Here is a 19,497-nt window from a genome sequence, read left to right on the forward strand (position 1 = left end):
AAAAAAAAAAAAAAAAAAAAAAAAAAGAAGAAGAAAAAATGAATCCAAACTATCTACGTATTGCTGTCTGGCTGACTTTTCTTTTCGGGTTGGCTTGGAATCATAATTACAGCAACCAACCGGGAGCAAACGCGGTGGAGTGAAAGTTGCGTGATCATGATTAGGCCTTCTTTCTTCTGCATGTAGATCACCTGCGCCCAATTGTGTGTTGTGGGGTTTTATCTACTTCGTAGACTAGTCTGGTGGAAATGTTCCTTGATGCTACTAACCCAGCCAGCCAGCGCACAACTGCACCCCAAGTGAGAAACCCCCACCTTCCTCATTAGACCAGAAGCTGTTGGGTTCGAATGCATCCATCTCGATTTGGAACCAAACCAAACCCCATTTTCGTTCAAATTTCTCATGTTTCAAACTCAGGGCTGATATCTCTCCCTTATCAGCTGTGTCTGTCTTCATGTTCTCATTCGTCATTTGTCCGCCACACCAACTTTTCCCCACTAACACCATCCCTTAATGCATCAAGTGCCTTCTCGCACCTTTCCAACATGGTCTTCCCTTCAATTACGCGATATCTTTGTGGTCGGACTATACCTTGTGCCACTACCTCGGGCATGATCTGCGACGCGAGCTTCTCTCTGAAGAATTCACTGTTCTGTTTACAGGGATTAAAGTTCAGCTTGGAACCGACCTGGTGTGCATCTGCCTCGTGGGGAATAATATCCAACGTACCTTGTAAACGAAAAAAGTCCGCACACCCCGTAAGTTGACTCCGTCCTCCCACTTATTGTGTCCAGGAACCTCCATCGAGTACTCAGGGGCATGGGTTTTCGTTGGCGTCTTCAAGATAACGGGAAGCATGACAGCAATTGTGCTTCCATTTTCCGCGATCTTAGAAATGTGTTCGAGCGTCCCCGAGACGGATCCGATGCAGTCAACAACCATTGGAATCGTGGGCTTGGCGTCCCCCCTGATCCGCCGACCTGCCTCCAACAATAATCTAGTGACCTCTGGGTCCCTATAGTCGAAGCATTCTGTGGCCCCGAGCTCCCGAAGGTACCCATGATGGCCAGGACTAGCAGTCGCCAGAATGTGCCTATATCCGTAGAACTTGAGCACCTCGAGCGTGAACTGCCCAACACTCGACGCGGCCCCCCACACCAGGATCGGCTCCGTAGCCCTTGGAGGGACATAGCCCTCGGGCTTAGGCCAAGGCGTCGGCAGCCCGAGGTCAATGGCTATGGTGTTGAAAGCCGTGATCAAGTTTTCCGGCACCGTAGCCACCTGCTCCATGGAGAACCCTTCGGGAATATGCGCGAATAGGTAGTCCGGCGCTGTGACGAACTCCTGGTGCGCTCTCTGCTTCTGGTCCTCAAAGGCCCACCCGAATACCTTGTCGCCGGGCTTGAAGCGAGATACCCCCGGTCCCACCTCGGAGACGATGCCGACGGTCGTTGCGCCCATGCATTCAGCGTCATGGACCAAGAGTCCTCCGTCCGCCCGGTGCAGGTCCAACGGCGTCGAGGCAGTGAAGTTGCTGCGGATCAAGATCTCATTGTCACGAGGGGATTGTGTTGGACGTTGCTGGATTTGTAGGGGCGCTCGGGGTGCAACTGTGACAATGGCAGCGTGGGTGCGGTTGGAAGATGACATTGTATTTGTTTCGTCCGTGATTTTCTGAGGAAGGAGTTGCTGCTGTGTTCTCGGAGTACTCTGTTTTGCTTCTTCTCTGCTGAAACGGGCAAGACGTGAATAACCAAGGATGGGTGGCTATCACGCTGCCTAGCGTCCTGTTCTCATTTTTTTTTTTTTTAAATAAAAAAAAATAAGGATAAAAAAGGCATTTGGTTGGAGATGACGATGAACCAGTGGTAACAACAATACATTTGTAATCTAGTCGTATTTGTCATCGTTTGGATGCAGTACGTCGCGAGAAGCATCTCCCGGCCGTGGTCCTACACGTGGTGGGGAGAGAAAAACTGGGCGTTGTCAGCACGAGGAAGACTGTCATTGGTGGTGAGTGTAGGTGATTCACTCTGTCTGTGGAGCCTTCTGGCTCCAAAGTAACATCGTCAGAAGCCGCTGACTCTTCCATCAAGTACCACTAGTTTCTGTCTAAAACAGTCGGGGCCAGTATTAGAAATATACTTGGATGCAGGAATCGAAAACAGGTGACTCTGCCCTATGCTAAATATGTAACTAATTATAGCAACCCAAGTCGTGTCTTGGGACGTGATATCGCTAGCGACGATATACTTTACGAATTGATATTTATGAAGCTTAAATTGCAATACCAACATTATGATTCTGATCTGCAGAAAAAAAGTATCTCTAGGTCCGGGTCCTCCGGTCCAGGATGGTGCATCTTGTACTAAAATGAAATCTATCATTTCACCAAAATCTTAGGGCATAAGTCCTCTGTACACCGACGTGAAATACGAGAACCACTGTACGCAGCTGGGAACATTGGCACTAATGCCGGATCTGTTACCAAGTACGATGTACGGTAGATCATCTTTTTAACCAAGGTTTGCACACATAAACCCTACAGGCTGCCAAGTTTGCCCAGACACTACGACAAACCAACCACCCAACTTTGATCCATTTGGCCCCCAAATGTGCCATTGGATAACTCAACTTGATTGTCAAATCGAATATGGTTTTCCTATCATTACGTTTCTTGCCTGGATATTAGGTACTCTGCTTAAGAGTTGGACTGTCTTCTGAAATGATAGACCCTAGATCCTGGCAAGGCTGGATTGCCAGGCAAGCTGGGCGTTCCATTTTTGGTGGGCTGATTAGCGCGCGGGGAAGACGCCAAGTGGGTTTTGAGTGTCGCATCCTTAGTGGATGGTCCCCTGGATTGATGCCATCGGTTCCTGGAGGATCTCAAGTACAGCCAACTTTTTTTTTTTTTTTCAATTTACCAACATCTTTGTCAAATTGTGATTGGAGTTGACCTTTTTCATTCCGATCTTCTTCTCTTCAGAGCTTTGCCTCGGAGAATTGACTACAACAATGGCTGGCAAGCTGTGGTTCCAGGAAGCGCGTCGGCGACTGCTGGGAAGGACCAACGCAGACTCGGATGGAATAGAACACCCCACCGCAGCAGCGAAAGACGTCGCAACTACAGATCCCGCGCCGCAGAATAAGAACCGTCCAGAAAACAGACGTGCAACCCGCGAAGAACTCGAGTCCACAACAGATGAGCAGCTCTCATCCCTCTTCTTCACGCGACTGCCCCCTGAACTACGTCGCATGATCTACGCTCAGGTCTGGTCCGACGCCGCCGGCAACGGCCGCATGCACCTCGACTCGGGTGGCATCGCAGAAGCTCCTCTGCGGCATGTACCTTGCATCGTAGGCCACGTTCAGCCCGGGGGTGTCAACGCGGCCGGTACGCAGCACCCTGAGCAAGGGATGCTGTGGTGGACGCAGAACCAGCTCCTCGCGCTGCACTGGGCCGCGCATGCAGAGTGCGCTAGGGCGAGGCGCCTGAGGCCAATACGCGATACCAGTGTGCCTGATCCACAGCTTGAGGGAGAGCAGCCGGAGCAGGGCATATTCATGCCCTTGTTTCTGACCTGCAAGCGAATGTAGGCTGCCCCGCTACTTGGCCAAACAGCTTCAATGGCAATCGACCAGTGGTTTGTTTGGGTTGCTCACTAGTTGTACAGGTACTCCGAGTCAATAACGACGCTCTTCGAGACCACCACCCTCATCTTTCAGTCATCGCTCGACGCGACGACCTTCTTCTCGCCCCCGAAAGACAGCCTGCCCAACCGCTACTTCCCAATGCTACGATCGATCGAGATCAACCTTGTTTACGAATATGACCACGTATACCTGCACAGCATTGCGAACCCAGAGGGTCATCCCAGACTACCAGGTGCCGAGGGTGTGGTCGTTGGAATAGCTGCGTGGGACCGACTTGTCAGGGCTCTTGCGGCGGCCGCTCCGGAGCTGGGCGGTTTGGAAGTTTTTATTGGCGGGATGCCACCGACGGGGAAACGTGGATTTGCGGACACGTTTGACTTTGTGGGGTGGAGACCGGAAAGGTTGAGGTTGCGATTCACAACGGATTTATAGCAGTGATTATAGGCCAGTTGTCCGGAAGCACCGGGTACCAGCAGTCGATTAGTGCATGAAATCACAGACAAGCCTAAAAGCAGTCGATGGTGCCAGGAAACTCCCTGGCTGGTTTGGTATAAGTAAAGTGTTGGCGCCGGCGCCCGAAATTACTGCACAACTCTCTGCCACAATGGGAGGAGGCGATGTTTCGTCTTTGATGGGTTGACAGTATCAAGGTAGCATGGCATCCCGGGTTATCTAACAGTTGCGACTACATATCATCAAATCTACGCACGCAGGGGATTCGCATTCGCTGGCGACAGTTGGTCGACAGAACAGGCAACATCCCCAAACACAATGGTTAAAGTAGACGATCAGTGGATCCTTCATCGGACAATACAGTTCAAACAAGCTTGCGGGCCCTGCATATCTGGGGAAGCGGCAACCGATGGGCTACCGTGATTATACGTTAGTCAAGTAAAATTGACGAGTCCCGATTATTCTTGCCACTGCAGGAGGTCAGATTCTAGTTCTAGGTCTACTATACCTACCTAGCGAGTTTGCAAGTCCAGTAATATTGTGGCTGGTAGAGGGAGTCTTGGCGACTAGCTAGCTGCTAAGAGTGTGGTGTGTTGCAATGGGGCAGTCATGCTATTCGATGACATCATCAACAACTTTTCTGTCTTGAGCTAGGCTTAGTTAAAGTCCCTACGTTGGTACGTTGACGCAACACAGAGAAATAACCCTACAGGGGTAAATACAACTAACAATCGGGAGTGTGAATGTGACAACTCGTTTAAACTGACTGTACCTAGATGCCAAGATGCCAAGTTCGGGATGGAAAAGGCAGCGGGGAAGGCGAACGGAAAGAGAGAGTACAAACGCCGTGCGACATAAGACTGGTCGCAGGCAGTCAGCAATGTCCTCGACTCAAGAAGCCGCGTCACACGTCAACAGCTACCCCTCCTCATCAGAACCTCTTCTTGCATCTTTTTCTCCGGACCTCAACATCTCTAGGCCCCGCTCTCAATCACCGGTACGGCCAGTATCGAACAGCGGTCGCTTTTCGTCGTCTTCCTGTAACCGTCGCGCCTCCACACAGTACGGGACAATGCCTCGACTTGGTTCTATGTTTCGCCGCCGGCCTCGCGATAACGATGAGTCCCCGACACTTCCAACCCACAACGGCCACTGGAGGCGAGGCCGCAGCGGCCGCGATCGAATCCAGGTTCAGTCATATACTATGAAGAAACGCCCACCTTTTCTTGAATGGCTCAAAATATCAGCTCTTGACATTGTCACTCTCATAATTATGGCTGTCCTTTCTTATGTTGTGAGTGATGCAAATCCTGAGGGCGCATAGTGATTCTTCCTATGTGGCTTGCTGCAGGTATGCTAATACCGTGTGACGTTTTTCATTGTCGCAGCTTTTCACTCGCGACGCAGCCGGCCACAGGACCTTTCCAATTACATTCTCTCAGACAACTACCAGTTCCCCAAGTATCACCACGCAAGGATCTGGCGACATTGTTTACCCGCAATTTGCACACCCCTATCGCCCTCAAATTATCACGTCGGAACAAGCCGGCGTTATGGCTATCGCCACGCCAATCATTGTATTTTTGCTGGCCCAGATCCGCATTCGATCTTTCTGGGACCTCAATAATAGCATATTCGGTGTCCTCTACGCTGTCGTTGGAGGAACGCTGTTTCAAGTCATTATAAAATGGCTGATAGGTGGTCTCCGCCCTAATTTTCTTGATGTTTGCCAGCCGGACATATCGAGAGCCAGCAGGCCTGGTGGGAATTCGACTGGACTAGAGGGGACGGGCTTCGGCGGCATCATGTACACCTTCGAGATCTGCTCCGCCATGGACGACGGGGATAAGCGGAGGGGCGTTTTTAATGCGCTGCAATCCTTCCCATCGGGCCATACCACGACTTCGTTTGCCGGTTTTATATTCCTCTATCTATATCTGAACGCCAAACTCAAGGTTTTTTCTAACTACCACCCTTCATTCTGGAAACTTACTTTGATATACGCGCCTGTCCTGTGCGCAACTCTCATCGGCGGCTCCCTCACCGTCGATCAAAGTCACAACTGGTACGACGTTGTGGCGGGCGCTATAATCGGCACGGTGTTTGCTTTTTCGGCATACCGAACCGTCTTCGCTGCAGTTTGGGACTGGCGGATCAACCACATACCTCTGCACCGGGAGGAACCTCTCATCCTCGACGGTAAGACCGTGGGGCTGAGGTGGACCATGACGAGGCGGGCCGGTTGGGGCAAGCCTTCCAGGGCACCCAGGGGAGGGCCTGATAAGACTTTGCCACCGGCGCCGGTCACTGAAGCCAGGAATAGGTATTCCATGTCACCGGGCAGGACGGGAGAAGTTGTCAGTCCCAGGGAGACGGATCCGGATGCAGAGAGAGGTTCCGCTGCGGCAGGCCCACCCCCAGCTCCATTCGCCTCCAGACCACGCAGCGGTTCGGATATGAGCATTCCGAGAAAAGCGGTGGGCTCAGGGAACAGTAGAAACAGCAGGCATATATCTGGCGAGGATATGGTCTAACCTTTTGGTGTGTTTGCTTATATTCTATTCTTTTCTTTTGGCTTTTCGCGGCCACCCCTGCTTCTCCGAGTCTCAAGATTTTTATTTTCCCGAAAACTTCCAGCCTTCTACCTCTCTTGTGAAATGCGTGTTGGGCCGTGTTATTGATGGACTCTCTGCTCTCCAGTTACCTCTAGCCACACGCCTGGCGTAGTGTGGTGGGATGTTCAGCTGGACCGGGCTTTTGTGCAAGAATGATTCGTATCATATAGCAACAACTAACCTACTCATCATCAGAAACTATTAATTTACCTGCGAAGAACCTTGTCCCAAAAGGACAGCCGTGCTGCCCAAACAGCGCGTAACGTTGTGTGACCGATTTTTCACATATATACCAGGAGCAAACGCGCCCGCCTTGGGCTGAATAATCGCACATTGATAGGTAAAGACAGTGGATATCTGAAACAAGGAATCCATACAGGCTTGTCGCAAACTGCGATAAAGGTCTCCCGGGATGGCTACCCATACCATAATTAGCGTAGGGAAATAATGAGACAGAGTGTCAAAGCCACAGCTCACACAGAATCACTACAATACCAAAAAGGACAAGATATCATATTCTTAGACCAATAATGTCCCCCGGGGGCGAATCAGGTAGCATATCCAAAAAAAAGAAGGTACTGGCATCGGTACCCTGAGTACCGATGTTTTGGCACAAAACGCTGCCAATTTGTCTTTTCAGCTTGAGTCTGCAGTCATAAAAATTGCCGGCCGTCGACTTTTTCGTCGTTCGGGGCTGATGCGTACTGTTGATGTTTGTTTCCGCTGATCATTTGAGAAAACCTATTGCTTTGGGTAACTCTATTAATTAACCGTCTGTTCTTTTCTTTTTCTTTTATTTCATTTCCCCGAGAATTTATCTTATCATGCAGCTGTCAAACACTAAGTGGGGATTTTTTTCATTGTGCTAACCTTGTGCGACTATCAGTTGCACTCGGAGGCGTCACTCCTCTTACTGGATGAGGGCGACTAGGGCTGTGATGCTGCCGGTGGTTTTCCTGGCGGTCCCAGTGGTGGAGCTACTGGTGGCGGTGTTGTTGGTGGATCCATCGGCGGTTCTGGAGGCTTTTCGGCTTGTTGCGAGGGCGGAGCCGCTTGATCCAAGGACGAAACTGATCTTGCTTGAGCTGGAGGTGGAGGAGGCGGCCCGGGCGTGCCTACCGGTGGTGGTGGCGGAGCTCCCGGGATTCCTGGTGGTGGAGGCGGACCTGGTGTTCCTACTGGGGGCGGAGGCGGCCCAGGGGTTCCTGGTAAAGGCGGCCCGGGCGTGCCTACCGGTGGTGGTGGTGGAGCTCCTGGGGTTCCTGGCGGGGGCGGCTCTGGGGTGCCTACCGGTGGTGGTGGTGGTGGAGCTCCTGGAGTTCCTGGTGGTGGAGGCGGACCCGGCGTGCCTACCGGTGGTGGTGGTGGAGCTCCTGGGGCTCCTGGTGGTGGAGGCGGACCCGGCGTTCCTACGGGTGGCGCAGGTGGCCCGGGAGGCCCTCCCGGTGGTGGTGTAGGCCCAGGTCCAGGTCCAGGTCCAGGCCCAGGAGGCCGGGGTCCCGGCGGCGGTGCTTGCCGGCGAGCTATTTCCCCTGACGCGAGGGTTAGAAAGCGTATGTGAGTGACAAGTTGACCTGTGGAGGCGCAATAGACCACCAATAAATTGTCCACGTTTAGCTCACCTTGAACACCAGATCTGGAGCATTCGTCCTGGACTATACTGTTGCACACCATGGCCGGGGCGGCAGCAGATCTCATTGCCAGGCCCAAAAGGACCCAGTAGAGGCTGAGTGACCTCATCGCGCTAGATGGTCTGTGGACAACAGGTTTCAGAGAAGAGTTGAAAGACTGCAGCTCTAGACTTGCTTTGGTGGGCACGTTGCGCCATGCTCAACATATCCGTGAGGATGTCGAGGAAGCGGATGTCCCATCTTATGCCAAACGCGTGCTCACGGTTCTCACAATACAAAGTTCGGAGGGTCTTTGGGGAATAAACCGGCCGCCGCCTCATCTGATCAGCACATACCCGGACTGGTGCTTCCGCTGTAGTCGGTGCAGAGGGAAAACGGTTACTTCTGGTACTTCGCCGCGAGACTTCTACATCAATACCAGATGCCCAAGACAAGGATAAGCTTTTCTTTCTACGTTTGCTTTTTTTATCCCCTCTCGCTCATTTCAATCTCAAGCATTACTGGGGTTATTTTCGGACGATACATGGCATGTGAGTATTATATAGTATGTCAGCACGCTCAACGATGGGCTTTTGTTCTTCCATTCGATGTTTAAAATGTGATGCGGGCGGGAGGGGTTTCGAGGCTCGGCGAAGCGATGCGCAGTACATAATATGCAGTGTTCATCAGTTGGACCAACTGATCGCTCCCATCGGATGTCCATGGAACAGTCCTCACATCCGTAGAGGTCTCGTGGGACGAAAACATGGGAGCTTGACTAGTTGAAGATGAAGCATGGTTGCTACAACATAAACAAGCATTTTATTTCGCGGGCCTTTTTGCTAACAAGTTGCAATTTTCATGTTCATAGTCTTCTCTTGTCTGTACTCTAGTCTCTCTTGTATTTGCAGCTTAAGATGGTTGTTGATGAGGGAAATATTGCTTTAACCCAAAAAATCTTGATTAGGTACCGGGAAATTATAAATTGAGCTTAAATTCATACATTATTGGCAGTTAGTTTATTTTCGGATGCAAAGCTTGTTTCTTCCAAGAAACGAGAAAAGCGAGTTTGGCAATCTTGGTTTTGCAAGGCACAGCAACAAATACGAGTTCGTGACTAAAGAAAACTCTAAACACCGCGCCATTTTCTCCATTACTACCGCCAAGGGCAAAAAATTTCGATTGGTCAGAGAGTTTCGGGTGTGTCAGGAGCTATTTTTTTTTTTTTTTTTGTTTTCTTTTGTTTTCATCGCTGGGCGTTTCCGGCATGGGTATTGGGGATGCCTCGGGCGCATGCGACTGGTAAACGAACTTACGTAAGTGTCGAGGTATAAACTGCTCCAGTTTGCTTGGATGCTTGTTTGTTTTAGTCTCGTTGCTAGTCATGGCGGAATTATATTAAGGTTATCCGAGGCAGAATTCTTGGTGCTTTTCTTATTTGCTCTAGTCTAGTTTCTTCAGAGATGTCTGAGCACTCCGTACGATAGTCAAGAAGGGACCAATTTCACAAGCAAAAGGAAGGATGAAGAAATGCTTCAACCAAGCAGCAGCAATAGAAAGCGTCCGAGTACCCTTACAGACCTATCACCCGAATTATCACCATTTGATCCACGGCCAAGAATTCCCTTTTTGAACTTTATTTGCAGTAAATATCTGTTACGCAGGGAATGTTTAAAAATCTCCGAACCCGTACGATGAGCTGGAAACCGGGTGGCACGGACAGGATAATCTAGAAAGAGCTGTTCGGTTAAGACAGATACGAACTGAGCAGTTTTTTGCTCATGAACTCCTATCATAACAGAATATAAACTTGGCTGGATGCACGAGTAACCTCTGGCTAAAAATAATGACCACAAGTGCGTGCCTGGCCACCGGGCCATCCGAGCCGACTCATCAAAGTTAATATAGTCGATTTCAGACTAGACTAGGCTGTTATTTAATAAGTAGTAGTATGTACATTTTGCGAAAGTTAAACACAGCCCCCAAGCTTGCATACTTGGGCTGCCACTCGCTCACAAGCATAACCTCCTGCTTGCCACCGGCTTGCAAACCAAAAAGGACGCCTTATTGTGGTCACACAGCCACCAGTGCCAATATAGCCCAGCAGACGGCGGTCAGAACAGCCAGGGATCCGGAGGTCGCCATCTCGCCAACCCCTCCCTTCTGAACAGAATCTTGGCCGTCCCTACTCCCAGACTTGGTGGAAGGGACTGGGCTCGTGGTGGAGGCGTCTTCGTTTTTTGGCATCGTTCCAGGGACGAATACCTGCCCTCCTGTGCCGTTGGCCGCTACGCGCGACGGCATAACGGCCACCAGCGTGATGCCAGCCGCTTGCTTTGCCGAGTCTGAATTGTAAGTGGCGGTGGGGAATCCACACTTTGATAAGATGCCGTTTGCGTCGGCTAAGCCTGTTTTTTTTGGGTTGGTGTTAGTCGAACGATTTGGGTTTTTGTAGTCGTCAACAATTACGTGTTCTGCATTGCGGGGTCTTTTTTTTTACAAGCGATGCATAAGGGCGAGGCGGATTTTGAACTGAAACACGGATGGTAGGAAGAATATGAGCAATCAACAAATCAACCTCGGCTTACCTTTCCGTTCCTGATCAGTTTTCGAGTTCTGATCTATGCAGCTCCCGCACAGCCCCGAGATGCCCGAGACGTCAAAGCTGAGGTTCCGACAATAACACGCCCTCTGGAACTGGTCATGGTCCGAGTTCTCCCCTGAGCTCGACGCCTGCCGCCGGCCCACCGCGCCGTCTCGGCCCTTCAAGTCCCGCTTCAGGACAGAACTCGACCCCGGAACAGGGGTCGGTAGAGGCGGGTAGTTGCCGGGAACGCCGGCACCCTGCTGCTTGGCTTTGTGCTCCCGCTCGGATTTGCCGATCGATAGCGCGGCCAGGAAGGACTCTGCGGCGGGGCCAAATTTGATCCTTGAAGACGAAGACGACGAGCTGCCGTCATCTTCGCCCTTGCGGCTACGTCCGGGTGCCGGGGTTGTCACGCCTTCCGTTGGTGTTAGCTGCGGCGGCGGAGTCGTTTCTGATGGTGAGTTTTCCGGCGGAGCGGTCGTCGCCGCAGGAGGAGTGGTAGCTGGTGGTTGTGTAGTTGCTGGAGGCGTGGTGGTTGGCGAAGGTTCGCTCGGGGATGACACAGGAGGTGGCGGAGATGTTGTTGCTACCGACGAAGGAGGTATGGAAGTCGGGCTGCTGGATGAGGGACTCGATGATGGTGGAGGTGGCGGAGGTGGCGGTGATGATGATGGCGGTGATGATGATGGCGGTGAGGATGATGGCGGTGCCGATGATGGCGGCGCCGATGAAGGCGGTGGTGATGAAGGAGGTGCCGCTGCTGGTAACGATGGTGTGGATGATGACGGTATCGCTGTCCCTGACGACGAGTGATCCCCCAAGACTTGGCGCTCGGCAGTCGCGCAGGCGCCCGAAAGGAGCACTACCGGCATGCAGATTTGCTGACATGCGGCCGGAACTTCGGAGCTGGTGAGCTCCATGGCCGAGGCGGAAGTGGCGGCGAGGGCCACTGCGACGAAAAACGCAGCATTTCGCCTGAAGACCATCCTATGTGACAACTCTTTCTATGAGTTGAGATGATCTTCACCCAAAGTTGTGGTCTAGGACAAATGGGCCGCTGTCTCTGGGGCAAGCCAGCGAAATTGAGCCGGCCTACATCCCCCTTCTCCCCGTCTAGGCCCGCGCCAGCGCTGATGTAAATAATTAAGATGATTAATCGTCCTTTGTCGCAGTTTTCTATCTGGGCCGGCCCAACTGAACTGGACTGAAGGCTCGCAGTAGCCTAATTAGAGAGATGATCTGTGGAGAGAGAAAATGACAAGAAATGGAAAAAAATAGAAGTCAATGTTACAAGCAAAGAGATGAGAATAACAACAATCCACGCCTTGGGTAGGGCGACCCAGATGAGAGAGAGAATCAAGGGAGGCCCACTTTGGGTACTCCGATATGTGAATCACATATTCTCACATTCTCACCCCATTGTTCCCGGTAGAGAAAATGCACCCAAGACGTGTCATGCGGCAAAACGAGAGCCACAAATGGACCAAAACCCAGGACGGGAAAGACAAGTCCATAATCTACCACGATATTACGGGTCGAAACAAAGATTGTGCGGGTCGGTAGAAACGCAGAGCTGCAAGCGGCGCGATAGGGCAGGTAGAGCCTCGGGTTCTTCTATGCAAACACCCAAGGGTACCTAGGTGGGCCACTGGCCTGCTCCTCTGTCTTTGGACAAAGACCGGTTCCTCTCCCCACTAAATAAAAATATCACCCTTGTGAGGTTTTTGAGACGTAGTTCAGTCGCGAGCTTGAAACATCTGTGCGGAGAACCAAGCGAAGTAAGGAAGCAGAAGTGAGCTGACTCGGTTGGTGTATCGTCAATCGAGCTGTCAATCGAGTTGTCAATCAAGCTTCCAGATCAATTTGGAATAGTGAACTGTACTCAAAAAACGGATAATATTCGGCAAATACTTTGAGAGGTATTCTCAAACCCTAACGAGAGAAAAGAAAAAAGAGAAAATAGTGGGGAAATTGAAAACTCTAAGACTGAACTTGGATCGAGACTACTCGGAGCTGGGTACGGGTTTTTTGTCAGATTGGGTTTCAAATTGTCATGATAGATCGGAACCACGCTGATACCCAAGCAAGCCGTCACCGAGCGCTGACTCTGTCGATGCTGGCTCTGTCGATGTTGCTTGCTCCTCCGTTGCGTAAAAGTATGCAAGTCTTCACTGAGGCCGTAGTCAGTTCTAGAACAAGCAAATTGGCCCGTGGAGACCGTCTAGTCACGTGAATGTCCGGATTCTCTCTTCCTTAACGCCGGAAAACCACGGGTTTCGGTGTTAATAGCGGCCTTAGAGGTGGATTTAGAGCGTCAAAAGCACAAGGGGAAAAAGAATAGGTAAGCAAGAATGTCATCTAAATAGCTCCTGCCGTCCCATTTATATCAAGATGAATTTCCCCGACGATGATTTTTTGTTGCGCAGGTAAGTTGTAGATAAACTTCAATTTGCTAGTCTCCAAGAGCACGCGTCGTCAACAAACTCTCAGCCAAACTCCGCCAACTTGGTCGTCCCAGCGCCTTGCAGTTACCCCTGAATTTCTCGAACGAGATCCATCACCTACGTAAAAAAAAAAAAAAAAAAAAAAAAAAAAAAAAAAAAAACGGAGAAATAAATAAGAAAATAAAAATGCACACAATCCTCACAGGCGCAACAGGGCTGGTAGGCTCCGCCGTCCTAGATTCCATGCTCTCCAACCCATCAATCACCAAAGTCACCATCCTCTCCCGCCGACCCGTCGCCCAAGCCACCGCGCGCGCCGACCCGCGCGTGTCGGTGGTGCTGCACGACGACTTCAGCTCGTACGACGACGCCGCGCTCCGCAGCCGCATCCAGGACGCACGCGGCTGCGTCTGGGCCCTGGGCATCAGCCAGACCCAGGTCGGCAGCCGGGACGAGTACGAGCGCATCACCAAGACGTTTGCGCTGGAGGCGGCTCAGACCTTTGGCGACATGGCCCGCGAGTCCGGCAGGCCCTTTGACTTTGTCTACGTCTCGGGCCTGGGCGCCACCACCAAGCCCGGCAGGTTCACGCAGCTCTTTGCGCGCGTCAAGGGCGAGGCTGAGCTGGGGCTGGCGGCCATTCAGGACGAGAACCCGCTGCTGCGCGCGAGCTCCGTCAGGGCTGGCTTCGTGGACCCCGCGGCCCACAAGGCCATCGGGGAGTATCTGCCTGCGAGGCCCATGCTGACGAGCCTGATGGAGAATGTGCTAGGTCCGGTCGTGCGGGGCTTTTGGAAGAGCGCATGGAGCCCGACGGAACATCTGGGGAGGTTTATGACTGATATGGCGGTTGGGAAGTGGTCAGAAAAAGAGATGGTTGCTGCCGGAGCTGAAAAGATTGGGAAAGGCGGCTTTCTCATCGTTGAGAACCCGACCTTCCGGAAGTTACAAGGGCTGGATGCGTAACCAATGCGTATCAAAAGAACAGGGACGGATAAACTTTTTGGTGCTTGTACATTTGTTTCCTTTTTCCTTTTATTTCCCTGATATGGCTTTCAGTCTATGTACTGGTCCATTTTCCTTACGCTTTAGAAATACCCTAGACCTCTCCATTGGATATCATTGTATTTAACATTCCACAATCCTCCTCTCGGCCCCAAATCCCCTATCAAACTCGCTTTACATGGTAGACCTCTTCTTGACACACCTCTCCTTACCCTCGTAGGTCGAGTCGATCTCACCCCACTTCATGTTGCTAAAGGTAACCTCGGGGTAGGGCTCAACCTGCCTGATGTAGCTCGGAGCACCCTCGACGTCGTTGCAGGGGCCGGCGCCCTCGCTCGCGCCGTCGAGCCACTTCATCTGGCCGCCCTCGTCCCACCAGATGCTGAGGGCGAGGACCATGCCGCGCGCGAGTGCATCGCCCATGCCTGCGTTCGCGCCGAGCTCCAGGAAGCGGTTGGCGTTGGTGGCGCGGCAGAGCTCGTCGGTGAGCTCGTCGACGGCGGGGAGGCCCTCCTTCTTGACCCTCTCGGCCCGGATCACGACGCCGTCTTGCACGTACAGCCGGCGGATGGCTGCGAGCTTGCCGTCGGCGCCGGTGGGGAATTGCGTCACCACAGTCATCGGCTTGGTCGTGTCGACCTTGAACTCTTCGTCCCTGCCGTAGTAGTAGGGCGATCCGTTGCGGTACGAGTTCCAGGCGCATCTAGAGTGCAATCCCGGGATTGTTAGCATTGGCTATCCTTTTCACCTTGTTCTGCTTTTCCTCCTGTTCACCTTCCCCGGAAGTCTCAGAACAGAACAAGGCAAGAAAAAGAAAGAAGAAAAAAAAAAAGTTCTCACCCTGGCTTGTCGCAAATACCCGCGCTGTCACCACCACACGCAGCTCCAGTGCACTGGACCAACCCAGGAACGTTGCACGGGTGCGGCGCAATGTGGGTGGCGCGGCTGTTGGCCTCCCAAATGTCCATCTCGTTGCAGCACGAGCCGGCGCCGTTGAGGTTGCCCTCGCCGTTGATAAAGGGCGTGGTGTAGCACTGGGCATCGCAGTATCCCGTGCCCCAGTAGGCGCCGCCCTCGTTGATGTCGCTCTTGCCGCCGTCGGCCTCCATCTCGGACAGGTACAGGGCGCTGTTCATGCCGCAGGGGAGCTGATTCATGACCACGTCGAAGGTGAACTCGTTGCCCGTGAGCTGCAGCATCTCGTATTTTTCCTCCGTCTCGTCGAGGAGGTAGACGCGGGGCGACACGACGTTGCCGTTGGGCAGGATGTGCTGCAGCCGGAGCGAGCTGCCCGAAGTCGTCACGCCGATGTTGCTGTAGTCCGGTTGGCCCTGCATGTGGCAGTTCTCGTGGCAGGCCTCCTTTGTCGGGCACGCCGTCGCGTTGGCGGCCTCGCCCCAGCCGCCGCAGCCATAGCTGGGCGCGGCGGGCTGGAAGACGTGGTGCGCGAGGGAGTCGATGACGATGTAGTTGGTCTTTTCCGTGCAGCCGCCCTCCTTGGTGCAACGGTACGTGGTGATCTTGGGGTGCACCTCGGTGCCGACGGGCTTCTGAGCAGCCACGAGCGAGCCCAGCAGGGCCAGTGTGAGAAGGACGGTCATATTTTTGGCTGGCGTTGAGTTGGACGGGACGAACTGCTTGCTCCAAGGGTCTGAGGATGACTGTCAGACGGGCGATACGACAGGAACATGGGCCTCATATATTAAGGGGCTGAGGTGAAGAGCCATGGTAGATCAAAAGCCAGGACGCGGGACTATTACTGTTTATAGTCGCTGGAATACTCGGCTCGGTTCATCGACAACTTTCCCCACACTTCAGGTCATTTCATTCATACAGCCGTTTTCTTTTCACGAATATCCAATCAGAAAAACGAATTACCTCACGGCCAGCTATACCATATGCAAGGGGCGAATCTCGGTTGGGGAGGCGGAAAGCCACCGCGACGCGGCGCGCAGCTTGAATCTTGGAAATTGGAATATCGGCACGCTGCATATTAGCCGTGATTGCAGCAAAAATCGTGTTCCCCAGATCGGAATGGAAAAAATCTCACCTCCGCACGCTACCCCATTCCTCCGCACGCCAAGAGTGGTATACTTGCTGCATTGGATTGGCGGAAGGTCGTGTCCCGTCTTTGGAGGCGGGATGGCGGGAATAGGTGTGGTGGAGGTCGAGGGTCGAAGACGGGCCCGTGATTCCGGGGCCGTCAGAATAGAGTATAGAGTATACCTGTCCATGCAAGGCTTCTCTTTGTTTCCCCGTTTAGTCCATCCAATCTTGAGCACAGACGTGTTCCGGTTTGCGGGCCTATATTGCCATTTCTCCCGTCTGTTCAAGAATCCCCCTGTCGACCTGAAGACGCCAAGGACGCTTACCCCAGTGCGGTTAAATCTGGCTTGGAAGACATCGCATTTGGAATACTTGTACTGCTGATCAGCCGTTTTCAAGGGTTGGGCTCTGGTAAATCTGGTTCCGACAAGCGGTGGCACCAGCTGCGGGGACCACCATCTACGACTGCTACCCCCAGAGATTCCATCACGACTGTAGACATCCAATCATGGAAAGTCGGTTAACATTACTACCGCTAGTATCCTACTCTGTTACATCATTGATCTGACGGCATCTTTTTCATGTCCGTCTCCTGTTTGTTTGTAGTGCCAACCCTTAAAAACACCACCAGCACTAGGCCAAAAAAGAAATAACAGTACTAGGCCTGGAAAGAGTATGCTTCTCGTTGCGACATGAGTGCGCTCCGATTCACAATGTCTCGTTGGTGTTGTCAGGTTGACGACCTGTGAACGCCAGCATCGAATCACCCGCGTTGCCCCTCTGAAGACGTGACAGTTTTCCCTTCAAAACGATGTTTTCCGCTCCCAGCTTCATATTCTCGCTCTTGACCGCCTCGAAGTTTTCCAGCAAATGCGGAAGCATCTTGGAGGCCAGATCTTCTGCAGACAGGAACGCCTTCATCCGACTTTTCACGGCAGCCAGCTCTGCTCTCAGTAACGCTCGCTCCCTGCTATTCTGCTCGAGTTTTGCTTCGAGTTGCAAAAGTTTAGCCGGTGTATGCGAACTCGCTCCGATACCTTGCACGGGCTTGCGTGACATTAGGTCATTCTCATGGGCCGTTGTGAATAGCTCGTTTCGTTTGCCGGCACGCTCCTCTCCCACCGACTCCCGTACCGCTTTGGCATTGCTGGTCTTGCTTTGGTACGACTGAGATGATTGTCGGGGATAGCTCTGCTCCATAGGTATAATCAAATCGATGTGTTGGTCCTGCGGAACCGTCAGATCCACAAAAGCTTGGGATCGAGCTCGTGTCTTCTTCTCCATCTCCGCCACGTCTGCAAGCGTCTGGAGTGCCTGCTTGGCGAGCGGTGTAGATCTTAGCTGACGCAGTTGTCTCTCTTGCCTGTAATTCTTTTGCTTGAGCTGCCGTTTCTCCTCGCTAACCTCTACAAGCGTCGTCTCTAGCTCGTTAATCTGCCGTCTGAGCTCCTTCTCAGAAACGTTAACTCCCCGTCTTTTGCGTTGGCGCCGCCGCTTCTCTTCCTGTCTATCCTTCTCTATCATAAAATCAAGCTTCTCTCGGCACACCCAGTCGGGGTCCAGACTGTTCTGGTCCACAAACATCTTCTCCTTATCCGACGAGACTGGTGAGAGAGGTGAAGTGAGTTTGGGAGACGGAGGTGTAAAGACGATGGCCGGCACGCTGGGGTTCAACGTGCGTTGCAGGTTGGCGACATGCTCCGACTCAAGCTCCTCTTCTTCATCGAGGGAATCGGATGTGGCGAACAAGTCTTCCTGTTGGACAATATTTGCATTAGATGCTAATTCAGCGTAGTCGTTGTTATGGGTCCCGCCTGTGACGGGTAGTAACAGTATAGTTACCTCGAAAGCCTCTAGATCAGGTACATTAACCTCGTCGCTGCTAGCGGGCAAGCTGATGGGGCTTGATGTGAACTCTTGGGCAGCAGCGTCGTGCTGGGATGGACCAGGCGACATGTCTGTATTCATCACCGAGACAGCAACATGCAGCTTGTCCTACAGCTGATGCGTTGTCTTATGATCAGACGTTGGCCGTGTCATGTTGTCTTTGAATTCATCTGGCTTTCCTACAGATGTAGCAAGTTCAGTGATTCTCTGTCTCTTCAAGTGTATCGCATCAGAAGAATCGGCAGACTGCTCTGTGTCTGAGGTTGGATCAAGAAGTGATGAAGACGATGCATCATCGATATCCATCTCGCTCAAAGTGTCAACCATGAGATGGCCATCGACGCTGTTGTTGGATAGCTGCGGAGTGCTCAAGGCACCGCTGATGTTGACAACTTGGTCATGCATCATTGCTTTAAGTCTGCATTATCGAGCCTTTGAAAAACAAAAGAAAACAATGCTGTAATGGGGACTGAATGAATGAAAATAAGTGTGCTAAAATGTAGTGAATGTTGTCTTGAATATCGACTCTTTCGTTGACGGAAAGATATGTCGATGGGGCGAACTTTGTGGGGGAGAGAATTGATAAAAACCCAGAGGTGGTGGGCTTCCTTGACAGAAGTTTAGCAGGATGGCTCCTTCTCAGGGCTTTTTACCTGGCAAATCTGTGTGGGATGGAAGCTGTGATTGGAAAATGAGAGCAAGCTGAGAAGGCCTCGGGTTCGCTGTAGGTCAACTGACAGATGTGGACAGTGGCTGAAGATTTTATGGTACATAGTCTTTACAGAGAACCTAACCTTCAACAAACAAGGGTGTGTCGTATAGGGGTTAGTACACTTCGTTGTGGCCGAAGAAACGCAAGTTCGAGTCTTGCCACGCCCATTCACTTTTGTCTTTTTCTCTGTCAGATTGATCCCACACGCCTTAACAATCTACCTAGCGCAGTGGCCTGTGTTTTGATATGATCTTTTGTTTTTGTTTCGTAAAACAATGGCCTTTATTCTTATTACACAAAGAAACCTTGGTTTATCTTTGTCTACCTAGCTAAATGGCTGCCCTGGGCCAGAATTTTGACAGCTTGCGGCTTGCAGGAGTGGGTGCGCAATTATCCGCATCAAATTCCGTCAAGTTTCGCGGTTGCGATCAAGAGGTAGACAGTAGTTATTCACAAGCAAGCATCATGCATCAAAGTTTCTAAT

At 52.0% G+C, this 19,497-nt stretch overlaps 8 protein-coding genes across 8 annotated transcripts; 3 read left to right on the plus strand and 5 right to left on the minus strand.

Moving 5' to 3' along the window:
- Positions 1-46: 46 nt before the first annotated feature.
- Positions 47-1,956, minus strand: PgNI_11165 (uncharacterized protein). The gene is made up of 2 exons (XM_031131138.1): positions 730-1,956; positions 47-652 (listed from the first exon to the last, which is right to left on the minus strand). The coding sequence occupies exons 1-2, from the start codon at positions 1,648-1,650 to the stop codon at positions 461-463; spliced, it is 1,113 nt and encodes a 370-aa protein (XP_030976956.1). The 5' UTR covers positions 1,651-1,956; the 3' UTR covers positions 47-460.
- A 578-nt stretch (positions 1,957-2,534) lies between these two features.
- PgNI_11166 (uncharacterized protein) lies at positions 2,535-4,394 on the plus strand. Its single transcript, XM_031131139.1, has 2 exons — positions 2,535-3,593; positions 3,675-4,394. The coding sequence occupies exons 1-2, from the start codon at positions 3,016-3,018 to the stop codon at positions 4,084-4,086; spliced, it is 990 nt and encodes a 329-aa protein (XP_030976960.1). The 5' UTR covers positions 2,535-3,015; the 3' UTR covers positions 4,087-4,394.
- Positions 4,395-4,967: 573 nt separating this feature from the next.
- Positions 4,968-6,992, plus strand: PgNI_11167 (uncharacterized protein). The gene is made up of 2 exons (XM_031131140.1): positions 4,968-5,401; positions 5,496-6,992. Exons 1-2 carry the CDS (start codon positions 4,988-4,990, stop codon positions 6,639-6,641), a joined length of 1,560 nt encoding a protein of 519 aa, XP_030976954.1. The 5' UTR covers positions 4,968-4,987; the 3' UTR covers positions 6,642-6,992.
- A 657-nt stretch (positions 6,993-7,649) lies between these two features.
- On the minus strand, positions 7,650-8,462 carry PgNI_11168 (uncharacterized protein; the record flags this gene model as incomplete). The annotated part of the gene is made up of 2 exons (XM_031131141.1): positions 7,650-8,254; positions 8,345-8,462. 2 exons carry the CDS (start codon positions 8,460-8,462, stop codon positions 7,650-7,652), a joined length of 723 nt encoding a protein of 240 aa, XP_030976908.1.
- A 1,780-nt stretch (positions 8,463-10,242) lies between these two features.
- Positions 10,243-12,850, minus strand: PgNI_11169 (uncharacterized protein). The gene is made up of 3 exons (XM_031131142.1): positions 12,802-12,850; positions 10,921-12,745; positions 10,243-10,740 (listed from the first exon to the last, which is right to left on the minus strand). The coding sequence occupies exons 2-3, from the start codon at positions 11,903-11,905 to the stop codon at positions 10,406-10,408; spliced, it is 1,320 nt and encodes a 439-aa protein (XP_030976909.1). The 5' UTR covers positions 11,906-12,745; positions 12,802-12,850; the 3' UTR covers positions 10,243-10,405.
- A 699-nt stretch (positions 12,851-13,549) lies between these two features.
- On the plus strand, positions 13,550-14,329 carry PgNI_11170 (uncharacterized protein; the record flags this gene model as incomplete). The annotated part of the gene is made up of 1 exon (XM_031131143.1): positions 13,550-14,329. One exon carries the CDS (start codon positions 13,550-13,552, stop codon positions 14,327-14,329), a length of 780 nt encoding a protein of 259 aa, XP_030977004.1.
- Positions 14,330-14,542: 213 nt separating this feature from the next.
- PgNI_11171 (uncharacterized protein) lies at positions 14,543-15,969 on the minus strand (the record flags this gene model as incomplete). The annotated part of the gene is made up of 2 exons (XM_031131144.1): positions 14,543-15,071; positions 15,209-15,969. 2 exons carry the CDS (start codon positions 15,967-15,969, stop codon positions 14,543-14,545), a joined length of 1,290 nt encoding a protein of 429 aa, XP_030977003.1.
- A 959-nt stretch (positions 15,970-16,928) lies between these two features.
- Positions 16,929-18,884, minus strand: PgNI_11172 (uncharacterized protein). Its single transcript, XM_031131145.1, has 2 exons — positions 18,257-18,884; positions 16,929-18,169 (listed from the first exon to the last, which is right to left on the minus strand). The coding sequence occupies exons 1-2, from the start codon at positions 18,380-18,382 to the stop codon at positions 17,123-17,125; spliced, it is 1,173 nt and encodes a 390-aa protein (XP_030977007.1). The 5' UTR covers positions 18,383-18,884; the 3' UTR covers positions 16,929-17,122.
- Positions 18,885-19,497: the final 613 nt, after the last annotated feature.

This window comes from Pyricularia grisea, chromosome VI, assembly GCF_004355905.1.
Source record: "Pyricularia grisea strain NI907 chromosome VI, whole genome shotgun sequence".
In the NCBI taxonomy this organism is placed as follows: Eukaryota; Fungi; Ascomycota; class Sordariomycetes; order Magnaporthales; family Pyriculariaceae; genus Pyricularia; species Pyricularia grisea.

What these genes read in the sequence shown, in the direction of transcription:
- PgNI_11165 (XM_031131138.1), bottom strand. Translation starts at nt 1,650, where the DNA reads ATGTCATCTTCCAACCGCACCCACGCTGCCATTGTCACAGTTGCACCC. An exon ending in GGACTTTTTTCGTTTACAAG is followed by an intron (nt 653 to 729) that starts GTACGTTGGATA and finishes CCCTGTAAACAG; the next exon opens with AACAGTGAATTCTTCAGAGA.
- PgNI_11166 (XM_031131139.1), top strand. Translation starts at nt 3,016, where the DNA reads ATGGCTGGCAAGCTGTGGTTCCAGGAAGCGCGTCGGCGACTGCTGGGA. An exon ending in TTTCTGACCTGCAAGCGAAT is followed by an intron (nt 3,594 to 3,674) that starts GTAGGCTGCCCC and finishes CTAGTTGTACAG; the next exon opens with GTACTCCGAGTCAATAACGA.
- PgNI_11167 (XM_031131140.1), top strand. Translation starts at nt 4,988, where the DNA reads ATGTCCTCGACTCAAGAAGCCGCGTCACACGTCAACAGCTACCCCTCC. An exon ending in TGGCTGTCCTTTCTTATGTT is followed by an intron (nt 5,402 to 5,495) that starts GTGAGTGATGCA and finishes TCATTGTCGCAG; the next exon opens with CTTTTCACTCGCGACGCAGC.
- PgNI_11169 (XM_031131142.1), bottom strand. Translation starts at nt 11,905, where the DNA reads ATGGTCTTCAGGCGAAATGCTGCGTTTTTCGTCGCAGTGGCCCTCGCC. An exon ending in AACTGATCAGGAACGGAAAG is followed by an intron (nt 10,741 to 10,920) that starts GTAAGCCGAGGT and finishes CAAAAAAAACAG; the next exon opens with GCTTAGCCGACGCAAACGGC.
- PgNI_11172 (XM_031131145.1), bottom strand. Translation starts at nt 18,382, where the DNA reads ATGAATACAGACATGTCGCCTGGTCCATCCCAGCACGACGCTGCTGCC. An exon ending in CTGATCTAGAGGCTTTCGAG is followed by an intron (nt 18,170 to 18,256) that starts GTAACTATACTG and finishes ATTGTCCAACAG; the next exon opens with GAAGACTTGTTCGCCACATC.